Source organism: Pseudorca crassidens, chromosome 7 (assembly GCF_039906515.1).
Source record: "Pseudorca crassidens isolate mPseCra1 chromosome 7, mPseCra1.hap1, whole genome shotgun sequence".
NCBI lineage: Eukaryota > Metazoa > Chordata > Mammalia > Artiodactyla > Delphinidae > Pseudorca > Pseudorca crassidens.
In genome coordinates this window covers 54,337,382-54,355,484 of record NC_090302.1, presented here as the reverse complement: position 1 = coordinate 54,355,484, position 18,103 = coordinate 54,337,382, and the positions used below count along the sequence as shown (strand labels likewise).

Below are 18,103 nucleotides of genomic sequence, written 5' to 3'. Positions count from 1 at the left end.
AGAGTCCAGCAGAAAGGGCTGGGGGTGAGCCCAGGGGGAAGAGATGCCCATACGAAGAGCTCTCCTCCTCCATTTCAAATGAACTCAGAGCTGTTCTGTTTCTTCCTATTGGTATTCCATTTGGAAAACTTGCCAAAGATTGAAAATCATGTAAAGATGTTCTTAGGGCTTCTAAACCTTTAGGGTAAGAAACACCTTGTTAACATGAACACTCCCAGGCCCTTCACCCAGAAATTTTTTTTTTTTTTTTTGCTGTACGCGGGCCTCTTACTGTTGTGGCCTCTCCCATTGCAGAGCACAGACTCTGGACGCGCAGGCTCAGCGGCCATGGCTCACGGGCCTAGCCGCTCCGCGGCATCTTCCCAGACCGGGTTACGAACCCGTGTACCCTGCATCGGCAGGCGGACTCTCAACCACTGCGCCACCAGGGAAGCCCCACCCAGAAATTTGATTCACTGTGTCTGCCGTAGAGCCCAGGTGGAGCTGATGCTGTGGCCCCCACTTTAACAACCACAGGCCTAGACCCTAAGTGTAGGACTTAGTGCCACCTCACCGTGCTTCCCCAATCAGAGATAATCCAAAGGAAGCAATTGGCCAGTGACTGAGGGAATACTTTCCAGCTTCCTTCTCCCTTTACCTTCCGGGGAAGTTCTGTAAGTGCAGCACAACCTAAAAGCTGTAGAGAACCAGGATGGCTCTCAGAGGAGGCTGCAGCATTTCATGTTAATGTCCCTTTTCGTCTCTATCTGGAATCCTCTTCTCTGCCAGACCTTTCTTACAGCAAAGCTTGCTTGGAAGGACAAGGACAGATAGAATTAAATCTTCATTCTCTGCCGTGCTTTCCTTGTTCTGTTTTTGGCTCAAGTACTCCTGAGTCAAAGGGTTGCTTGTGAACTTTATGCAACAGAGCTTGACACAACCGAGGGTAAATTTACCTTTGTACTCAGAGAATGTAGGATGATAAGTAACACCAGGCTTATAATGAGACAGTAGGGGCTGGAATTTTCAGTGTGTTTTACTGTATGCAAAATATTTTCACACTTATTATTTCATTTGATCCTTGTAGCCACCTAGGAGGGTTATACACACCAGCAACAGAGTAACCCCCTCTCATAGAGAAATTCCCACCTCATTCCTTTCAACCTTGACCCATGGCCAAAGTGTTTACTTCACACACCCATCAGACTAAGAATGTCCAACTCCTCCACCCTTCATTCTAGGCTTTATATGTATCCAGGATTTTTGAGTCATAGGCGGGTGATGGAGTACAGGAGGCAAATCATGGGCAACTGGGCACTGAGTCTCTTTCCGTTTGCTCCCTGTGCTTCTCCCCCTCCCTATCATGAGGATCATGCTGCCACAGTAGTATTATTTTCCCCCTTTTATCAATAGGGACTCATAGGCTCAGAGAGGCTACGGTTTCCTCAAGGCCACACAGCCAGTAAATGGCAAAGCTGGCTTTAATATCCATCTTAAGAATCTTTGGGTCTTCTGGTTTTGAGCATCTCTGTTTTATATAATTGCCATACGCGCATTGTCATTATGAGGATGCACTGAACCATTGTACTGTAACTGTACATACCCACACGCGGCAATTACTGAGACACGTTGCAATTAGTTTACTTTGGCAGCTTATCATTCTGAGAATTTGGAAGCCGTAGGCCACCACGCATTAGTGTTTTGGTTGGGTTGAAGATATTTTAGTGAAAATCGATTACATCTTTTAACCAAAAGGGTTTTATACATGCCTTCCTTCTCACTCTGCTTTCTCCCACTTCCTTTTTGTCCTTTTCAGCAAAATGCTCTGCCCACTCTCATCCCCTTATTTGAAACTTTGCAGACATCAGTAGCAGACCATCTTCCTCTTCCCCTACCCCAGGTATGCAACTTGGACAGCGAGTGTGGCTCACAGTAATAAATGCCGTTAGCAGCTTGCTTCAGACCAGGTGAGGTTCTGCGAGGTGCACGAGCAGAGGAGAGCACCCAGAGTGTGCAGAATGCATCCCTCTGTGGCCTGTAGGCTAGTGGTAGACGCTGTAGATGAAAATGGCCCCACTTCTTGGAACCAGGTGGACTTGTCTAACTTGAAGCCCACATGCTGCAACCCATCTGACCAGGGACTAGGGGACCAGGAGGTTGCTCCACTGGTCAGCTTTCCAACCACTGTAACCTGGTTCCTTCAAAAGGAATGTGCCAAATGGAATGTTCAGGGTTATTATTTCCATTATTTTCCTTTTTCTTAGTACAGTAGTTACTTAAATGTCAGTCTTAAATAGCTCGAGTGCTTTGCAAGCTGGTTTAGTTCTCAGCCCAAAGAAAAATCTGTCTTGCTAACACAGTCTGTGAGCTGTTCCTGTAGCTTCCCCATTTATAGACTCCATATTAAAATGAAGAGTCGGTTTCTCCATCACTTCCAGGGAGGAAGCTTAGTAGAGTTCTGACTACATGAAGACCTGGCTGAGGTTGTTGGCCAAGACCAGGAGCTAAGGGGAAAAATGACAACCAAACTGTGGAGGCTTCATTTCCAAGATCAGCATCATTTTATACCTAAGGGTGGTGGGTTATGAGAGATAAATTGCTTAAGAATTGCATGTGCATTATACAGAATCTACAAATACAGCTAAGCTTATTTCATGGTAGTAATAATTGCTACTATTTACTGAGGGCCTACTACATGCTGGGGAATGCACTAGATGCTTTTATAAATGCTCTCATGTATAATGTTTTCCACAACCCTATAAAATAGATATTATTTTAAAAGAAAATGAGGCTCAAGAAGGAAAATAATTTATGCAAAGACACACAGTTGGTTAATGGGTTATCCAGGCTTTGAACCCAGATCCAGGTAGTTCATGCAATGGATAGAAATAAAATAGTGACTAAATCAGAAAATTGGCCAAGAGAAATTTCTGAAATGTCTCTGTTTCTACTCTTCAGGGTTTTTCGAAATTTTCAGTGTTTAGGTAATTTCATCAATTTTGTTAATTAATTCAATGCTTTTCTCCCTAATGAAAATGTATGTACTTCATGAAATGTTGATCCAGTCTGAGTAACTTTGCCTATAATCTGGCAGTGAGAGACCTCAACAAAAATGGCAAGATTTTGTTTGAAATGATTTGTGTGTGAGCTTAAGCCCTAATAGTCTCTATGAACTGTTACCAAACAGACCAGAGTTTGAGTCCTAGTTCTGAAACTTGGTAACTATAAGGATTTAGGTAAGTTATTTGAACTTTTTTGTTTCCTTGTCTGTAAACTGGGGACAATATTACTTAACTCAAAAGTTGATGTAACTTAAAAAGAATGAAATATTGCCATTTGCAGCAACATGGATGAACCGAGAGAATATTATACTTAGTAAAGTAAATCAGACAGACATATTTTATGATATCACTTATATGTGGACTCTAAAAAATAATACAAATGAATCTATATACAAAACAAAAATAGACTCACAGACATAGAAAACATACTTATGGTTACCAAAGGGAAAGGTGGGGGGCAGGTAAATTAGGAATATGGGATTAACAGATACAAACTGCTATACATAAAATAAACAACAAGGATTTCCTGTATAGCACAGGGAACTATATTCAATATCTTGTAATAACCTATAATGGAAAATAATCTGAAAAAAAATATATATATATATCTGAATCATTTTGCTGTATACCTAAAATTAACACAATATCATAAATCAACTATATTTCAGTTTTTTTAAAAGTTGTAAAAATGAAGATTTTCTATTTAAAACACCTAAGATAATGCCTATCTCAGAGCAAATAAATATTAGTTCCTCTCCTTCCTTCTGAAAGAATTCTCTGAGGGGTTGGTGTAACACTAATCAAAATGTCTATAAAAATGCCAGAGCAAAGGAACTGCAAGTGAGAAAACTCTGGACTTAGTAGAAAAGTATATGATGACTGTTTTAGCTCTGCTCCCTATTTGTTTTAAGATAAAGGCTAGATTCATGAATAATTGCAAATAGCTGAATGTTTTTAAATATTAAAATGAGTGTATGAATTTTCCACTTTTCTCTTATTTGCACAATAACATATAACCATAGTATTGGTTTAAAGGCATGTGATTCAACTTCTATCTCTTTGTCTATAAAATGAGAACATTTGTTTGAATCACCTACTTATAAGACAGGTATATCAGAGGCTGCCTAAGAAGGAGTTTTTTTAAGTTTTTTAAAAAGGTACCATGTGAGTAATAAGTGTACGATTCCCTGCCTTTCTCTGAGTAAAGTTGGAGGTCATTAAATCATGCTGAGAAGATGTGATGCCAGAGATCATATTCTTAGAGACTTTAAGAGCTTTACCAGAGACTTACCTATTTTTTTCTCTTTTCTGCTCATTGGCTTGTATCATGGATTGCAGAAGGTATTTAAAGGGGGGAGTGCAATGGTCCCCAGAGAGTACAAGGGAACGCACAAAGAGCCATAAGAGTGTTGGAGAAGAAGAAATAAGGGTAGCGAAAGGGAGTAGGCCATGCATCTTCTTTCTGTGTCCCTGTCCCTGGAACTCTCTGATTTGAGCCCTCTCGTTCATCACTTAGGCTTATCCATGCCCCTGCACATGCAGCAATCATGACTGAGGCCCAAAACTCTACAATTCCTAAAGTAACCCACAAAATTATAGTCTCTGTGGAAAAATGGTTAAGGGTTGTAAAGCTCATAAACAGACATCCCTGCTTCCACTTGGCTAGCAAACAGCTGTACCACCAAAAAGCTGAGCACTGCCAGCTCTGCCTCTGTCACTGACATCTGCTTATTCTCCTACCCAGGCACGAATTGATCAGTACCACTGACAAAAAAAAAAAAAAAAACCCACTCTGCCAGGGCTGGTCCTCAGCAGAGCTATGGGATGACCTCCTAATTATATCTACCCTCACCAGACAGGGCCAAACAAAAGGGATCAAAATCACTACTCTTTTTTAAAAGTTTTGGGAGTGCCCAAACTTCTTTCTTATTTGAGCTTTTTCCTCTCCCTATCTTGAATGCAGTCTAGAGAAAAGAGTTGCATCTCTATATATTCCTTAAAGAAAATTTCCTTTTTATTGTCACATATAATATTAAATTGTATTACTTGATTTCTCATTTGTATGTTTATCTTTCTTTCTCACTGAAACATAAGCTCCAAGAAGGCATGGAGTATGTTTTATGCACCACTGTGTCTCCAGCACTTGAGTAAGTGCTTAGCATATAGTTGTCGACTAAATGAAGGCATAAAAGTTGAAATGTTTGTGTTATTAGAAGAATAGGGAAGAAAAGTGAAAAGAAACATTTGTAGAGTGCTGTGTGCAGGCACATGCTCAGCCCTTCACATGGGTCATCTCTTAATCCTCTTTAATCTTTGCAGTTACCTTATGAAGTAGGTACTGTGAACCTCCATTTTATAAAAATACAATAACAAAGGCAAGCACATGCTTAGCCAGTGTTTCTTCTGAAAGGTCAAGGGGACAGATGACTCGTGAGATTCGGGCAGTATCTGAAAACAACAGTGTTTGGCCTGGATGCCTAAAATGATACTCTCCGATCACATGGGAATTGAAGGGCTTTCTTGTCTGAAGATATTGAGGGGTCTTGGGAAGCAATTGCTCTCAGCATTGTTTCCAAGGAGCTTCACAAAGGGTCCTGCCCAGTCTGATCAGGCCACACTCTGGTTGAGGAGTTAGTTCTGGGGGCCCTTCCTGATGCCTGTGATGGGCTTCACAGGTGGGCTGTCTGCATCTATAAGTTGGCATCATGGTCTGGGCAGAACCTACCGCAGGAAAGGGTCAGTCTTGATTCTGAATGTTGTCCATCCAACTCTTTTCCTGGTTCCCAGAGTTTGGTGGTGGTTCTCAGCCTCACCATAAAGGAGAACAAGAATTTTGTTTTGCAAAGCCATCTGCTATGTATATAAACAAACCCATTAGGGGCACAGCTCCTGACATAGCACCTTGACAAAGTTTAGACTGATGGTATTCATCTCCACCCATACGTGTAAGGTAGAGCCTCTGTATTGAACTTTATTTCATCATCAAGTGGTAGGGAAATTGGAGACCCACCTATGCTGTTGCCACTCCCATACACACAGTGAGCTAGGCCCAGAGTCTGCAGGAAAGAAAGTGGGTGATGTGTTTCCTTTTCCTTCTCTTACTTCCAGAAAGGAAAGTGGTTCCTGCAGGAGAACTGAATTGCCCTGGAAGTTTAGCTTAAAACAATGCGCATCAGCCCTCATGAGGGTTGTGAGTTGGGTGACCATTATTTATTTATTGAAGTATTTATACTCTGGTTCCTTCTACCAAGGCTAGAGTGTAAATTTGTAAGGAAAAGATAAATGTAATAAAGAGTCTAATATACTTCTTATCTTGAACGCCAGGAGTCTAAGAATCATTATCTGGCGTTTATTTAAACTCTTGGTGGGTCATATGTTTGTTCTCTAGGAATTTAACCAGAAACATTACTGAAAGTCTGTTAAACCTGAGAATGCAGATATCCCTAGAGTTGTGCTGTCCAGTAGCCACAAGCCACATGTGGCCATTTAAATTTGAATTAATTAAAACTAAATATAATGTAGAAGTTGGTTCCTCAGTCGACTAGCCACATCTCAAGAGCTCAGTAGCCACATGCAGCTACGGTATTGGACAGTGAGGTAGAGGCCATTTCCATCAACACACAAAGTTCTCTTGGACAGCGCTGCCCTAGAGAATACCCTTCCATTACTGTATTTAGTCATGCGCTTCCTTTCTCCTCTAACTTTTTCCACTCCCCTTCCACGTTGGGAAGGAAATCCACACTCAGCTTCATGGGGCTACTTCATCATCATTAAGCAGCAAGAGTAACCATGAACTCCTGATCTAACGGATCATCACAGAGCTGTCAGTGACCCCACATGACAAAGTAAAGAGGAGAGGTTTTTGAGAATGAATTTTAGGGCTTCCCTTGTGGTGCAGTGGTTAAGAGTCCGCCTGCCAATGCAGGGGACGCGGGTTCAAGCCCTGGTTCTAGGAAGATCCCACAGGCTGCAGAGCAACTAAGCCCGTGTGCCACAACTACTGAGCCTGCGCTCTAGAACCCTCGAGCCACAACTACTGAGCCCATGTGCCACAACTAGCGAAGCCGCATGCCTAAAGCCCGTGCTCCGCAACAAGAGAAGCCACCGCAATAAGAAGCCCGCGCACCACAACGAACAGTAGCCCCCGCTCGCCTCAACCAGAGAAAAGCCCGTGCACAGCAGCGAAGACCCAATGCAACCAAAAAAATAATAACAATAAAATAAATAAATTTATTGGGAAAAAAAGAATGATTTTTAATACTATGTGAGCTCATAGGTAATATTACGGGAGAAAACAGGATACAAAACAATATGTATAACATTCCAGTTTTGTGTGTATATATCTGGCTATGTCTGAATTGTAGGAATAAAGATAATTTTTCTTTTCTTTGCATATACTATTCTACATTTTCTAGTTGGTACAATTAATTCAAAATATTTTAATAATTAGAAAAACAAGTTTGTTTTTAGAAGGGAAAAATACTTCCCAAAATTGACAAGAGGAGGAATGATTCTCCTTGACCTTCAGGAGCTACAACTTGAGTAAAGTCAGTTTATCTGCAAGTTCCTCTTCTCCTCCTCCATTCTTGGAGGTAAAATAACTTCTAAAATGGGGGAGGGGTGATTTTCTAACTAAATGTGATGACTAATATTTATTGCCAACATAAACTTATGTGTGCATTCTTCTGCTACTATAAGTGTATGTGTTCTTGTTCCAACTGCATTATCAATCCTCAAGGACAAGGTGTTATCTTCTAGTTCTTTGGTCTCTCCAAAAGCACCTTGACCAGTACTCAGTAACTGTCATTGACTGACTGACTGACAGATTGGCTGACCTTGCCATCACTCTTATGTTTTATGCCCACGAAATGTGTTAACATCTTGCGGCGTTTTGCTTTGGGTCCTTGACGTAGTGTTCCTTCCAAACTTACTACATGAAATTCAGCAGCTGGAATACAGGAGCCATTCATCAGAAAATGAGTTAGGCTTTCTCTGTTTTTTTGTGTGTGGCAAGATCCTAATGGAATCTTTTAAAATTATGTTAGTTTTATGGAAATAGCAGTGGGAAGAGGCTATGTTAAAGCTCTTTGATTTGAGTGACCACAGTCATCCACACCAGTGTATTTGGCATCTCTAGTAACTGGCTTCTTGAAGGGAGGGATTTAATAAAGAGGATTTTCTTTCCCTGAGTTGGCTGTGAGCGTGGTAAAACATGCTTGTGGGGCCATTCTGGTTTTGACTGTTTCTCGTGTCAGCCAAGAAAGCCACAGGCAGGAACTACAGTTCACTCGGCCCTCTCACTCAGACCCAGATGGACAGGGGAAACTGGGAGATGGAGCTCAGGATGTTGGGTTTACTATTTAACTTCACCGGGTGTATTTCATCGCATTATGAACCTTTTGTACTCTTACACTTTACAGCACTCAAATGTAGATTGAAGCCATGTGAAATTCCTGCCATGCCTTCAAAGCAGGGAGAAGACAGGAAAGCGAGAATGAATTGGTTTTCACGAAAGGCCAGTGGAAGTCTCTATCACTGTCCCTGACATACCTGAATGATCAATGTCCCTATGTGGGGAGTTGTGGGAGTCTGTCTTCCTGGAAGGTTAATATTACACTGAGGAATGCTATCAGGGTATATATGAGTGACAAATATGAACAGAGCCAGCATAGGGATATAAATAGCAAATATTGTCTATTTTGTTCAGTGCGGCGACATTACATTCTAATAAACCAACTGTGATGGTTCCTGGTAATGTTTTCCTCCTGATAGCGATGCCATGATTACATGTGCCTGGCCACTGGGTACCCAAAGTCAAGATCAGTCCAAGAAACCTCCCAAATGAAACTGCACATCCCAGGTCTTTCAGCCCACTCAAGTTTGTTGCTGTTGTGAGCCTACATGGGGGCGAGTGAAGAAATCAGAATGTGTGTCAATTAGTGAAGGATCTAGGAACCAATATGGGAAAGAGGTATATAGCCCAGGTCCCGAGGGCCAAGAATGTTCCAGAGGATTCCACCTGGCAACTGGAAGTGAGCTACATGCCCACTGCCTTGTCCATTCTTACATTTGGTTATTGTTGAAGGACTTACTTGTTGCCCTTTTGAAAATTTTATTTCTCTTAATAAACATTTTACTTTTGAGAGCTACATTATTGTGATATAATTTTACTTTTTTATTTTTCTTATTTAGCAAACATATATAAATTGTGTTATTAAAATATATTATATAAATATTAATTATATTCTCCGATTATATTGTATAATATGTAAATATTAACTCAATTTAATCTTCATAATAACTCACTAAGGTATAGGTACTACTTTTTATTTTTATTTTTTTATTTTTGGGTGCCTTGGGTCTTTGTTGTTGCTGTGCGCGGGCTTCTCATTGTGGTGGCCTCTCTTGCTGTGGAGCATAGGCTGTGCGCGGGCTTCTCATTGTGGTGGCCTCTCTTGCTGTGGAGCATAGGCTCTAGGCTAGCAGGCTTCAGTAGTTGTGGCTCACGGGGCTCTAGAGCGCAGGCTCAATGGCTGTAGCGCACGGGCTTAGTTGCTCCGCGGCATGTGGGATCTTCCCGGACCAGGGCTTGAACCCGTGTCCCCTGCATTGGCAGGCGGATTCTCAACCACTGCGCCACCAGGGAAGCCCCTAGGTACTACTTTTAATCCCGTTTTACAAATTAGAAAGTTGAAATACTGCAAGGCTACGTAATTCACCAAGACTACACAGTTGGTAAGCAGTTGAGCTAGGATTTGAACCCAGGAAGTCTGGCTCCAAAGTACTTATCCTTCACTGATACTGATATTCAGAAAAACATAAAGCCAAAAAAACCCCAAAGACAACTATAAATATGTTGCCTTGCAATCTGTCCTATACATAGTCTTCCACATAACTGAACCCAGTCTCCCTATTCAGTTTTGTATCTTGCTTTATTTTCCAACTGAACCTTATAATGGTCTTTCCACGATGTTAACTCCTTGTAAATACTGTTTTCATGGCTACTTAACATTCCCATCAGGTAAATGTACCACTGTTCAACTGTTCTCTTATGGGTGGCCATTTTTCCTCCTTTGTTGGTTTTCTGTTATGACAGCTAGCACTGTGATGACTACCTCTTGCAGAATTTCTTCTGTTTTTCAGAATACACTTTTAGGATACATTCTTGGAAGAAAAATTCCCCTGTCCAGAAGTATGAACACTTTTAGGTTCTAGATGCAGGTTGTCAAGTGATTTACAGAGGCTTATACTCCTTTGCAATGTCTGCACACTCTGCACAGGTGCCTTTGTCACCAGTCTCAGTCTAGCACCAAGAATGACTTTCAGAAATCTTTGCTAATGTGATGGGTAGAATATGGTATTTTATCATTGTCTTGATTTTTATTGCTTTAACGGCTAGAGAATTGCCAGTTGTCCATATTGGTTGATAAATTATATGCATATCTGAGTGATCTGTTTGGGTCCTTTGCCCGTCTGCCTACTGAGTCCATGCAGAAGACTTAGGGCATCAAAAAGAGAAGAGCCAGTAGTTTTCCATTCTTTCTTCTCCTGCCTTGACATGGAATTTCCTTATGTTTTTTCCTAGTCTATACAGCTAACATGAATTTAATCTTCCTCCCAAACCTTATATGGATTTTTCTCTTGATTCTACGTAAAGTATACTACTGTTTACTTACAAAGAATGTTATTTTGTTTTCTACTGTGAGTGTACCCTGTTCATATATCTGTATCCATCCTCTGTCTTGTATCATAAGCTCCTAGAGGGCTGGTCTGTGGCTTTGTGAGCAGTTCAGCACACATTCTTTGGTGATATTCCTAGCGACCATAGAACAAGCCTCCTGGCCAAGGGTAGTCTGCCTTGAGAGTACTAATCAGAAATGAGAAGGGTGTGAGCATAATAGGTTAGATGTGTTAGCGTGCCTCAGTTGTACTTAAAGAGAGCTAAAAAGAACCCAACCCAAATAGCACCTTCCCTACCTCTTGATAGGTGACACCATAAGAAGAAGCAGTTCTAGAGGAGGAAAGCACACAGGACTAGGGCTCCAAAGTCCATGAATTAGTTCTGTATTCACCATCGTGTAATGTTTGTGGAAGGAACACTGGGGGCACCTCCTCTACTAATCCCTTGTATTTTTCACCAGAAACAGAGTCATGATATCAATAACTGACATTCATGAAGCACTTTCAAATGTTATGTATGGATTTCCTTATCCAATGACTTGCTTAATCTTCATAATCACCCAGTGAAATAGACAGTGACTTTCACATGTTAAAGTTGAGGAAACAGGTACCATGAAATAAGGTATTGAATGAAGATTTCATTATATTTTTAAAACCATATACTCCAGAAAGTAATCTTTTACTTAAATTTATTATGAGACAAGGAGGAAGAGGGAAATGGTAAGGTATCATGGAAGGTGTGGAGAATCATAGAAAAGGACCACATAGGACCCCAAGAGAAAAACTCCATTGAGTAAGAAAAAAATTGAAAAGATAAATGAAACAAGATTAGCAAAATGTTGATTATTTTCAAATATTAAGAAATATTTCCACATATTTCTTCATGATATTGTTTATTCACTTCCAGTTTTTCTATTTACTGCAAAGATCAGCAATAATAATAGTTAAGTAAATGGTTGCATATCTGACTATGAGATACTATGTACCTATTCAAAATAATGAGGAAGAAAAAATATAAATGTGCATGAATGTATCTGTTGGAAGTACAGATGGATAGATCTATGTTGCATTTTTTTAAGGTGAGCATTGTTAAGAGCTTTATTCAGGTTTCTACGAAATGTGGAAAACAGACTATAAAATAAAAGAAGTTAAGGAAGATGCACTTAAAAACTGGTGAGAGGGCATGGGGTAGGAATGTCCCCTGAAGGACGGGCCTTCAGTGTCCAGGACTCTTTGGAGAGTCTAGGGAAGGTGTGAAGCCCTTCAGCTTCAGGTACTAGAGCAAGAAATAAAAAGCCCCTGGAGGTAGAAGAGCTTCTGCTCAGGTAGTACGTTACGAACGCTTGGTCAGAAGGTTTTGTAGGTGGGCTTAAGGGTTAAAGGCATTTTGTCATATGAAGCCAGGCTGAGTGAGGGTCTAGCCAGGTTGAAATGATCTTCTGAACTTGTGCCCTGCAGTAGCTCAATGCCATGCTTGCATTTCAGGATTTTATGGGCAGCTGCAGACATTCTGCCCCCCACATTACCCTGACTCTCAGAGAACCATGCCGCCTAGCAGCTCCTGCAGTGTGGTGCCTTCCTTCGAGGACTGCCTGGTCCCCACGTCTATGGGCCAGACTGGCTTTGACGTTTTCCACAGAGCCTTCTCAGCTCACTCGGGCATTACAGGTGTGTTGGTGTCTGTGACTTAGACACTCGGGCAGACAAGCAGGTGAGATCAGGTGGGTTTCCCGTGACTAGCCTGGACTAGACTTGACCCAGCACATGACCACATCACATCCTGTTCGGTCTGCCCGTGAAATGTCTCTCTTCTTATCTTCCTCTCCAGCCCTTCTCCAGCCCCACTTCCACCACCCTCGTTCAGGTGCCATCATGTCTCTCGCAGACTTAGGCAACAGCCTTCCAACAAGTTCCTTGAGTCAGCTCCTTATCTTTACCATTCTGCCCTCCGAGCTACCATAACCATTGCCTTCCAAAAATGAAGGATAAAATAAGGTACTTTCCTGTTCAGCTACGTTCAGTAGTTTGTAGTTTCCCAGAGAATAAAGTCGACTGTCCTCAGCAAGGCATTCGAAGCCCCCAGGAGTTGAGCCTGATGGAACTCTCCGGACCTGCACTCACGTCTCATGTGCCCTCCTCACATGTCTCCCTACATGCTCTGTACCTGAGCTTTGCCAGCACACTTGACCCCACGTGTCCCCTCTCTGTCTTCGCTCCCTCTTTCCCCCTCCTGGAATGTTCTTTCTTTATCTCTCTGTCTGTGAGAATCCCATCCTTTTTTTATGGCTCAACCGTAATATCACCTCCTTTTTGAGGCCGCCCTCACTCTTCCCTACAGAACTTCACTTTCATTGCTGCTCAGCCCATCTCTTGTGCCAAGTCCTATTTTAGCCACCTGCCTGCACATCAGCCTCTTCCGCCACCTAAGGAGCCCGAGGACGGGGAGACCCGCTGAAGGGCCTGGCCCGGCACGGTTTCCTCCTCAGCCCCAGCCAGCATTTGCTCCCTGCGTGCCCGGCGTCTGCGACAAGGTAGCAGTTGACTTGTGCGCTCTTTCTCTTCCAGTGTGTGATCTACCTTCGGGTTCCTCAAGCCTTTTTGGGGAGTCTCTTCGCAGTGGACCTGAAGACACCACGTTCTTGCAGATCAGCGCTGTGGATCGCTGTCCTAGCCAGCTCTCCTCTGTCTATACTGAAGGCTAAAAGCTCCCCTGGCCTCCACTACCACTGGCATCCAGAGTCTTTTTGTTCCTTGCCACCTTTTCTTCTTATACTTTCACAGACTGTAAGAAAAAGGATGTCAAGCGAATCAGCGGAACCTGCCGAGTCCCAGGTGTGTCTTTCGAGGGCAGGGCTGAATGGTCAGAGCTGGGCTTTGTAGGTGTGTTTGCAGCTGCTCCTTTTTCTCCCTGGGTTTGCCGGTGACCAGCAGGACTCTTTTCAAAGGGAATTCAGAGTCTCACTCTACCGGATACCTGTTACTCCCTGGCTGCCAGCCTTCAAAGGACACCAGTGAGATGATGTGCACGTGAAAGTGTAATTTGGGGATTTGCTGAAACTCCAAACAAGGAAGGGTGACCCAAATTGCCAGAAGCACAGTGAACTATCCCACCCAAGAGCCAAGCACAGCAAGGGGAACCCACTTCCAAAGCACAGCGTGGGCTCAGCTCTTGGAGGACCCCAGGTTTCCCAGCGCCAGCCTGCCATCCAGTGAGCTGGCTGCCTCTCTCCTCTTAGATATTCCCACGCTAACCATTTGCTTTCAGTGTTTCTCCAAAAGCAAAATGAGAAAGTTCTGTCAAGCACAGGCCCTTGAGAAGCACTACAGCTTGTTTTATATTCATGCAACCTATCTTAGTTCTTTGATTTTAAAGACTTGTTACTTACGTCTACTTTTTAAAGGAAAACAATGTTTAGAGGTCTGTTCTTTGGATGGAAATAATTATTTTAATGCCCCCAGCTATGTACGTCTTGCCTCCGCTGTGGCTCTGCTTGCCCGCACCCTGCAGCACCTGTGAGCGCCCGGAATGTTAGTGTTGCATTAGCAAAGGCTACCTGAGGGACATGGGGTAGGCCACCCTCTTCCCACTGCTGCCACAGAGACCCTCGTGGGTTGACTCTTCAGCGGCTCCACCTCGAAGACATTTTTCAAAGGAAAAGGTCACTTGACGGGCTCACCCATGGCCTCCGCTCTGGTGCTCTGCCCAGGGACCTGCTAGAAGCTGTGAGAGCAGGGACACACGGACGTGTGCTCCTGGGTTCTCAGAAAACCAAACTAGAGATGCCTGATGTCTGGCTACTTTGCACAGCCTCTGCTCCCTCCGTTAGGATCTCCCCTCACCTGTCTGTTGCTCCCTTGCCTTCCTTCTCTCCCTCTTTTTGCATCGCTCTCACCCTCTTCTTGACTGTGGTTCAGACGTGCCCACCACCCGCCATTGCCTGCTCACCACCTCTGAGCAAGGTCTGGCCAAAGGCAGGTAGAGGGGACAGTTCTGGAAAGGTGGCCAGAAGGAGGCAACCTTTCTGTCTGAAACTCTGTTTTGAGGGCCTGGAATTTACCCAGAGCTCTCGGCCATTTGATCTCAAACCTGAATAGGATGCCGTTTTCTGTGACGCCTTTACCAAGTTATTAAAAAGATCCAGAGTCCTGTGACATAGGCTATAAAAATTGCCAAAACCCAAAAACACCTGGTAGATTCTGATATTCCAGTACTCTCGCCTCTCACGATTTCTTTTCTCTCTCTTTAAAAATGTTCTCTGAGGGAAAATGCTATTTGTCAAACTGGGATAATTATAATCTTCAACAAGACAATTAAACAGCTTGGTGTCAGACTTGGGATCCGGTGACAGTTTTTATCCTGACAGACATGTCCTTCCCGTCTGGCCGCACGGTCGGTAGTGTTCTGCCTGATTCCGGACTTCATTCTGACACGAAGTAGAATCAGCCGAATAAAGAACAAAGTGCAGGGTCCGTTCTGACAGTGCACTCAGTCAGTCTAGTTTCTCTGGCCAGTGGGCTCTGATCTGAGGAGAGCCATCATGCAGACATCCGTGTCTGCAAAAGAGACAAGTCATTCACTTTACAAAAATCTGCTCTGCTTTACAAAAGAATTCACGTCAGGCTTTCTTTCCACATGAGTTCTCAGACGGCACACAAAGTCCCACCCCTCTGGCAGGCTTTTTGGGTTGTGTCACTTGGCCTGAACAGGGACCATGTCCTTTGTCACACCCTGCGGAGAAGGGAAAGCTCTGGTATCTTAGAGAGACAATCTATTCATTCTAAATCCTGGAGCCTCTACAGGGAACTCAAAACACATTTCATTTGTGTGATGAGGAGGGAAAAAAATGGAAAGGCAAGGTTGTTACTGCAGCTGATGTTGTCTGCCTGCCTGTGGCTTTTGCTATAATTTCAGGTGAAAACAGGTTAGGAGGACAAAGCCAGAAGCTGAACCTCAGAAACTTTGGCTGGAGGAGATCCTCGTGCACATCTGTAGTCTCCCCGTTGGCCTCGCTGAGGCCCCAGGGAACCAGAGGGTGCCAGACAGCAGCGCACCTGCGGGGCCTCCTTCCCCAGCAGGAATTGGGAGAGGAAACAGGCCCAGTGCAGCCTGCAAGGCTGGGTGCCCCTCACTCCCCTTCCATGTTTCCCCTCAGCTGCAGGTTTGAGCTTAGGGCCCCAGGACAGGACACCTCCAGGTTCCTTGGAGACAACACACGCTGCCCTGAGATTCCAGAATCTCGCCTGACCTTAAAATTTGTTCCTTGCTTGCTTTCACACTGCACAAGATTTATATATGCTTTCATCATTATGTTTGTAGCAGTAAAAGTAGAAACTTCAAAAACTCATTTCCTTGCATTTCCTGGTCTTTTTAACTCTTGATATGTAACCATTTTCGTAAACATCTGAAGAGAGATTGTCATTCCCCTTTTTTAAAAGACTGGTGCTTGTGAAAATACAGCGCAAAGCCAATTATCCTATTACATTAAAAAAAAAAATCAGTATGCCTAGAGACATTTCATTTGCCGCATTGTCTTAATTCCCTAAAGGGACTGCATCAAAATGTAAGCTGTAATTTAGTCTCTGATCAGCTGCTAAATATTATTTAAATATTTACTAGTCCTGTGGGGTATCTCCCATTACCCATGTCTACCCCAAATTATTTAGGTGATTCCAAAATGAACAAAAGGTCTTCAGTCAATCACAGCAAAGTCTCCACTGATAAAACAGAGCTTTGGTGGTGTTCTGTTGTTTTAAAATTAGCAGCTGTCAAGGACATTAGCATACTAGAACAGAGGTAAGTGTTGAACCCCCTATCCAAGAACCTTGCTTCCCAGTTACCTTGAAGTATCGGTAATAGTGATTGTAAATGTCCAATTTAATTATTTGGTACTTTATTTGACTGTTTTGACCATGTCATTTTATAGCAGCATTTTTAATGGCACTTTTTGTTGGTGGTGTGGAATTTCTGTGGTTACATTTTTTTTTTTTTTTTTTTTTTTTTGCCATGAGTAAAGAAAAAAAACACTCATTGGAGAGATGGCGAGTGTAGGAAAGAAGAGATTTATTTTGTACAGACAGCAGAGCATCCTGTGTAATGTTGCTGACATAAAGCACTTTGGGGGGAAAAAGTGGAAATCTGTTTCCCATAAATCACACAGACTCTTGTACATAGTTATATACACTCACGTAGAGAAGTGAACTGCATATATCATACTGGATATGGGGCTGATTTTACTCTAGGGGCACATCTGGTGCTTATTGTCATAAATCTTTTAAAGAATTAGGTACACTTTTTTCTATTAATATGTATAGTTTTGTGATTTGTCACAGTTATGTTTCATATAATCATAAGTTATTTTGTCTTGTTTCATGAAGTCCTTTTTTTATGTCGAAAGTAAAATGAAGGGATTGTGCACTTGGTACATAATAAAACTGGAAATAGAGGATGCGCCCACCTGCCTGAAATCCTCCTTTAGCATTTCGTTTTAAAACATGATGGCAACAACCATTTTTTGTTTGTTTGTTTTATTATTTTGTTTAGTTTTACCATCCGCCTCAGTCATATTGGATTGGTAATTATAATTAAAAGCAGATGGGGGTGGGGGAGGGAGTGTCCAAGGCCAGTTTTAAAATGACGCATCGCTTTGGGCCAGAGCTGCAGCCTGGATTTAATTATAGATATGAGGACGAAATGGCAGTAAAAATGAATGTGTCCCTGAATCCTTTACATGTTGGGAGTGTCCATAAATAAAACATGAAGTTTTATTTCATCAGATTTAATTAAAGCTTTTATACATGTTTTATTGGTTATTCTATTAATCTGCTTCAAAAACTGGATAAATGTGTGCTAGGGTTTGGGGTTTATTTGTGCCTTTTCAATGTAGTGCTGCATCATGCTTCAGAAATGCCTCTAGTGCATGGTCCTCCAGGTGATGGGGTTTCGGCATGCTGGCCATTGGAGTGGGCCCTTTCTGCCCAGTTTTCCTAAAACCCTGCCAAGAAAGACACAAGCATCAGCTTCCTGTGAACTAATACCGTGACCTTTAAGTCCTCTGATTTCCCAAAGGAGAAAGGGGCAGTTATCATTTCCCTGATTCCTTGTCCTGTCTGATCGGCTTCTTTCCTCAGCTCCCATCCTTAGGGGACAGGGAAGGGGAAAGGGTTGTCAGGACATTCACACATCTGACTGCCCCGTGAGCCAAGCACAGCACTCTAAATAAAAGACATCATATTATCTCAAGGATTATTCTTAGAAAATTGACAGTTTTCTCACTGAATTTTTAAGACTCGAGAATTATGTTCACAGAAGATACAAAGCAGAAGGGATGATGGCTCCCATGCACCTCATCTGGCTCTTCAAGGTGCTGGGGGAACATGCAGCA

The 18,103-nt window shown here is 42.7% G+C and overlaps 1 protein-coding gene across 9 annotated transcripts in view; it reads left to right on the top strand.

The window, feature by feature from the left end:
- GLIS3 (GLIS family zinc finger 3) overlaps positions 1-15,475 on the top strand; it is a 506,390-nt gene extending 490,915 nt beyond the window's left edge. For 8 of the 9 annotated variants that reach the window (XM_067744278.1, XM_067744276.1, XM_067744283.1 and 5 more), the window contains 2 exons: positions 12,207-12,389; positions 13,287-15,475. In XM_067744278.1, coding sequence (XP_067600379.1) covers positions 12,207-12,389; positions 13,287-13,423 — 320 coding nt within the window. In that variant the 3' untranslated portion in view covers positions 13,424-15,475. The remainder of the gene's footprint in view (positions 1-12,206; positions 12,390-13,286) is intronic. The other variant, XM_067744279.1, reaches the window with a different exon arrangement.
- The last annotated feature ends 2,628 nt before the right edge of the window (positions 15,476-18,103 follow it).